Source organism: Myotis brandtii, unplaced genomic scaffold (genome assembly GCF_000412655.1).
Source record: "Myotis brandtii unplaced genomic scaffold, ASM41265v1 scaffold539, whole genome shotgun sequence".
Taxonomy (NCBI): Eukaryota; Metazoa; Chordata; class Mammalia; order Chiroptera; family Vespertilionidae; genus Myotis; species Myotis brandtii.
The window spans coordinates 79938-86256 of NW_005369984.1; the positions used below are offsets into that span (position 1 = coordinate 79938).

Sequence of the window (6319 nt, forward strand, 5' to 3'; positions counted from 1 at the left end):
GGGGCAGGCTGTTCATGGGCCTGTGAAACTAGGGGGGACACCCCCTGCAGATGGAAAATGTTTTGGTTGCTTGTGTGGGAAGCGGTTTGCAGTGAAACCAAAGCGTGACCGGCACATTATGCTGACATTCAGCCTCCGGCCCTTTGGCTGTGGGATCTGCAACAAGCGCTTCAAGCTGAAGCACCATCTGACGGAGCATATGAAGACCCATGCGGGAGCCTTGCATGCCTGTCCCCACTGCGGTCGTAGGTTCCGAGTCCATGCCTGTTTCCTTCGTCACAGGGACCTGTGCAAGGGCCAGGGCTGGGCCACTGCTCACTGGACTTACAAGTGACTGTGAGGCCATATACTAACTTCTAGGACAAGAGAGCCACTGCTGCTGATGGATACTTACCCCTCACTACCATGGCACCCCAATCATGGATCTCATAATCATGCCAGGAGGATATATCATGGACCTCTTGTTCTTGGGTATGGACCTCAACCTGGCAGATTTGGAAACTCAGAATTCTCATCTTACTGCAGGTTTTTACTAATCACATTACAGAATAGTGGTTTACAGGCCATATGTAAATTGGTCACTTGCTCATAATAGACCTTTTTATACAGGAAACCAGATTTCAGATTAGAAAATTTATTTGAAGAGAGAAGAGTTAAAACAAAAAGACATAATGATAAATGTTTCATTCAGTCTCCATGAGGAGTTAAAGGAGCTGGTCTCCATCTAGGGATATGTTTGATTTAGAGTTCTAATAATTCAGGGACTGAGCTCTAAGTTTTTCTTTCCCTTATCATTGCTGAAATGTGAGCAGAGTTCTTTTTTATGTACTTTCCTTGTTATATGTCTTTCCAGAAGCCCCTCAGATCATAACTTGCTTTTTTACCAGTAGATATCTTCCCAACACCTTTATTTGTATGTTGTAGTTGAGCACTTTAACAAATTGATATTCCATGTGTCATTACTAGAACCCTCTTTAATAGAGGGTATTCCTTCAACAACGTGTGCCTCTTGTCTACTTTTGACCACCACTGATCACTCATATATTGATCACAGTGATTGGAATGTGACCAGGGAACTCAGGAGATGGCCACTGACCTAAAATGCTCTCAAGGTAGCACCACTACTCTGAACAAGTGGCTTTGGTCAGAGACGGGTTGAGACAGCACATACTGAAGGCTAGAGAGTAACTGCATAGTGGGACCACACCCCCACCTTTCCATCCCTACTCGCACATGACAAATAAACTTTGTTTTGGAATTGAGAACTGACAGTGGACTGGACTGAGTAATTTATGTGGGAGAGACAATGTGAAACAGAGTTGCCAAGACTTGGATGTGTTTTGCAGCTGGGTTATGTTGATGGGGAAAGAATGGGATAGTTTCACACTGGTGCAGAGAAAACGATTCTAGACTTCAGTGGGCTAGATTCTAGGCCCGGACCTGCCACTGAATAACCTCTGGTAAGCTACCTTATCTTTCAGAGTCTGAACTGCTACTTTTTTTTCTTCTTTATGGGGTGGTATCTCCTAACTGGTTCTCTGTCTTTTTTTAATGTATTTTTATTGATTTCAGAGAGGAAGGGGAGGAAGAGAGAATAGAAACATCAGTGTTGATAGAAAATCATCGATCAGCTGCTTCCTGCATGCCCCCTACTGGGAATCAAGCCCGAAACCCAGGTATGTGCCCTGACAGTGAATCAAACTGGCCTCCTGGTTCATAGGTTGACCCCTGAGCCACACCAGGTGGGCCCTCTTCCTTTTTGTTTTTTTTAAAGGCCTTGGTTCACATGATCTTTACCTATAATGTTCTCCAATTTTATATATTTTGTATAATGTTGAGTTTGCTCTACAAAGAGTGCAAAGCACTGTACCAGACCCTGCTTTATACTCTGCTCTCTAGGAGTTCACAGCTACTACTGAAGCTAGACAAATAATGACAATGTAGTGTGATAAGTTCATATAGTGGACAGGACAAGTTAATGTAGTCTCACGAAGGAAACTGAACCAAGACCTATTATAGGTCAACAGAGGTTTCACAAAGAACTCCATGTGCCAGACTAGTATGGCAATGAGTGTGGATGGCTGAACTAATGTAGAAATGGTGAACATGAGTTCAAGTCACAACTTCACTTCCCTAAAGCATGTTCCTCAAAAGGGGCTAAAAAAATGTAACTTTATGGCTGAAAAGGTAAATTGTAGCTGGTATCTGTCAGCCTCTCTAAAAGAGCCATGCCATGGTACCATTAAGGACTGAACACATTGGGAAAGGGATCAAGGCATAGGCTCCAATCTTCAATCTATTGTAATCCCACCCACCTGTCATTCTTTTGGCACACATCCTGTTGGTGGCTATATCCATTGGCCAGGATCCTCAGGTTGCAAGCAATGGAAGCTGGCTCTAACTTTATCAAAACAGGAAACTGAAAGGATGTGGGGTGGCTCCTCAAATGGAAGGAAGGGATGAAGGACCAGCCTTTGGAAGGATAAGACCTGGGTCAGATCTTGAGAGTCCAGGGAACAGGAACTCCTGGAAGTCTCTTCAGGTCATATGTTTTGGGGTGGTAATGAACCAGTCATTCTTATTTCTTGTGTCCCTCAAGATTAAATTTCCCAGATGACAACTGTGAGCCTCAGATCCACCCTCTGGCCAGAGCACCTTGATCATGTGTTCCCTCAAAGTAACAGAGTGGGCATGGAATCCTCAAGGGGCAGTTGAAGTCCTGGGATAGAAGAGTAGGGGATGGTTGCTGATCAGACCACAGGAACAGAGACCCACCCCAGACCATCTCCACATGTTGCCCACTTTGGGATCCTTAAAGCCTCAGATATACCTGGCACTTAATAGGTATTCAAGATATGTGAACCTGCCTGCCCTGGCTGATTTGGCTCAATAGAGTGTTGGCCTATGGACCAAAGGGTCACAGGTTTGATTCCTGGTCAAGGGCATGTACCTCAGTTGCAGGTTTAATCTCCTGCCCCAGTTGGGCACATTCGGGAGGTAACTAATTGATGGCTCCCCTCCCCACGCCCCCCTCCACTCTCGCTTAAAATCAATGGAAAAAATATCCTCAGGTGAGGATTAAAAAAAAAAAAAGGTACGTGAACCTGCCCAATTTCCACCTCTGCCCTCTAAACTGAAGGCATAATTGTTTCCTTCCTCTCCTTAATCCCGGAGCACTTTGTTATTACTCTATAAAGCCAATTACAGTACCATGTTCGCCCTGGCTGGTGTTCCTCAGTGGTTAAGAGTGTCGGCCCCCATACTAAAGGGTTTGATTCCCTGGCCCCGGGAGGCAACTAATGTGTCTCTCTCACATCAGTGTCTCCCTTTCACTCTCTCTAAAAATCAATGGGAAAAAAATCCTTGGGTGAGGATTAAAAAATACAAACAAACATTATGTCAGAGTTTTATTTCAAAAGTTATTAGGTATTGTACCCTGGCCCATGTGGCTTGGTTGGGTGTCACCCTGTGCACTGGGGGGGTTGCCGGTTCCATTCTGGTCAGGGCACGTGTCCAGGTTGCAGGCTTGGTCCCCGGTGCAGGAGGCAGCCAATTGATGTTGCGCTCTCACATCGATGCTTCTCTCTCCTCTCTAAAAATCAATTTTGAAATCTTTTAAAAGTTTTTAGGTATTGTACAGAAAACAGTTTCCATGATGAAAGAGTTTGTTTTAAACAGGTAAACATACTTTTCTGCCTCTGTTCTTTCCTCCTTTAGTGGAAGAGATGTTCCTACTGTCCAAGGCTCGCCCCCTCCCAGAACCTTTCCTCTTGTACTTATCCCCTCGTATCTTCACTCTGTGTAGTTCCCATTTGCAGTTAATCATGCTCATAGAATTGTGAGAATACATGTAATGGACAATGCTTTGCACTCAGTAAACTCAATAAATGTTAGCTATTATTATGAAAGAACATTAGTCAGTTACACCTTTACTGGGGTTAGTTCTCAGGGAAGAATCACATAAAGAGAAAATGTTTTCAACTAAAAGGGAAAGGAGGCATACAGCACTCAGTAAGGATTTCAGGGGTCCTCAAACTTTTTAAACAGGGGGCCAGTTCACTGTCCCTCAGACCGGTGGAGGTCCGGACTATAGTTTAAAAAAAAACTAGTCGGCTGCTAAGCAACAGGCAGCGGCGGCAAAAACACCCGGCGGGCCGGATAAATGTTTTTGGCGGGCCGCATGTGGCGTAGTTTGAGGACCCCTGGATTAGATGTTATCATTGTTATTACCTTCTTCATAAGTGTTAGAGTTCAAGGCTCTTTCACCTTCTAACTTTATACACTCTGGGTGATTTTTATCCACTCTTCTGAGTTAAACCTTTTAAATACTGATGACTCTTAATTTCATATCTCCAGTTTTTCTGACCCCCAGACCCACTTAGATTTCTTTTTTCCTTCCTTCAACAATAAATGCAAAAGGTATCACAAGGGCTTGGGCCTTGGATTATCACTTAAGAGACAAATATTTAAACCAGCTATGTAGACACTTCATAGACATCTCAAGCTCAACATGCCTAAAATGCTCAACCCCACCTCCAGCCAGCTGTTTCTCTGTTCCTTCCAGGTTTAGTTCCACCATCTACCCAGATGCCCAAGACTGAAACCTAGGAGTGTTCCTGAACATGTCTCACCTCCCATACCTGTCCTAGTGCTGTTTCCCAAATATTTCCAATTGATGCATTCCTTCATTCTCACTACTGCTACTATAACCTAACTCATTGTCTTCTGTCTTTCTTCCCTCTATTTTTCACTACACACAAAGGCCAGAGTGATCTTTCTAAAGCAGATAAGTACTGTTTCACCAACTTTTCAGCTTGCACCTTTCATTTGCTTCCTCTTGCTCTTTCATGGTTTCCTCACTCATTACTTTTTCCCCTAGGCCTCTGCTCTTTTCCTCTGCTCCTCATGCTCAGCTCTCTACCTAGAATAGTTACCTACCTAGAAATAGCCCTCAGTGGGCTAATTCCTACTCTTATTAGTTATCAGCTTAAACATCACTTCCTCTAGAAAATCATCCTTATCATTAGGGCCTCTGCTATGTGCTCCGCTAGCTCTTATTTTCCCATATCATGGGACTCTTGGAATTTTCATTATTCAGTAAATATTTGCAAGCTATCCACTATTACTCATTATATGTAGGTGCTGTTTTAGGCATGGCGGACATAGCTTGCCTCAAGATTACATTCCAGTGCTGTAAAGGAAATAAACCAGGTAATGAGCTGGGGAGTAACAGAAAAGGAAGGCATACTGTGCGCATTGATCTGGTATCCAAAGGAAAAGAAAGACCTAGAGATGCAAAGCTGGGCAAGGAAGGTGTTCCATTAAAGTGTTTAGCAGATGCAAAGGCCAAGAAAGAAAGGGGTTGGATGTTTGACAAGGAGACCAGTGGACCCGGAGAGGAATGAGCTGTCTTAAGTTTGTTTGCGCTGCTGTAACACATAGACGGTGCTTATAAACAACAGACATTTATATCTCACAGTTCTGGAGGCTGGGAATTCCAGGATCAAGCACCCGCAGATTCTATGTTGTGAGGACCTGCTTGATGGTTCATAGACTGTCATGTTCTCGCTGTATCCTCACATGGCAGAAAGAGAAAGGGAGTTATCTGGGGTATCTTTATAAGAGCCATTGTCCTATTCATGAGGGCTCCACCTTCATGACCTAATCACTTCCCAAAGGCACCGCCTCCTATCACATTAGATGTTAGGAATTCAACATACAAATTGGGATGGGGGATACAATAATTAAGTCCATTGCAGATGTGATTGAAGAGGTATGTTAGGACTGGATCATCTAAAGCCCTTCAGATTGTGATAAGAAATTTGGATTTTATTCTAACTGCAATGGAAAGGCAATAAAGAGTTTAAAGTAGCCCTAGCTGGTTTGGCTCAATGGATAGAGCGTTGGCCTGTGGACTGAAGGGTCCCGGTTTTGTCTGGTCAAGGGCACATACCCGGGTTGTTGGCTCGATCTCCAGTTGGGGGCGTGCAGGATGCAGTTGATCAATGATTCTCTCTCATCATTGATGTTTCTATTTCTCTCTTCCTCTCTGAAATCAATAAACATTTATTTTTAAAAAAGTTTAAAGTAACATTTTAAAGAGTTTCCTCTGGTTGCAGAATGAATATTGAATCATTAGGGGACAAGAGTGGAAACAGGGAGATCAATAAAGCTGTTTCAATGGTGCGGAGAGGTGAGTAAAAGCACATACGGAGAGAAGTACCAGGTGTACCCGTTAATAATGCGGATTTTGTAATCAAAGAAAACACGATAATTTCAAGAGAAACATCAAAAGTGCTTTATTCAAAGTAATGTCCAT

General features: G+C 43.5%; 1 protein-coding gene across 1 annotated transcript in view; it reads left to right on the top strand.

Annotated features, from left to right (window-relative positions):
- The window catches only part of ZBTB9 (zinc finger and BTB domain containing 9), a 2544-nt gene extending 1275 nt beyond the window's left edge, over positions 1–1269 (top strand). The window contains exon 2 of the mRNA XM_005878019.2: positions 1–1269. Within this exon, the coding sequence (XP_005878081.1) occupies positions 1–334 (334 nt within the window). The 3' untranslated portion in view covers positions 335–1269.
- Positions 1270–6319: the final 5050 nt, after the last annotated feature.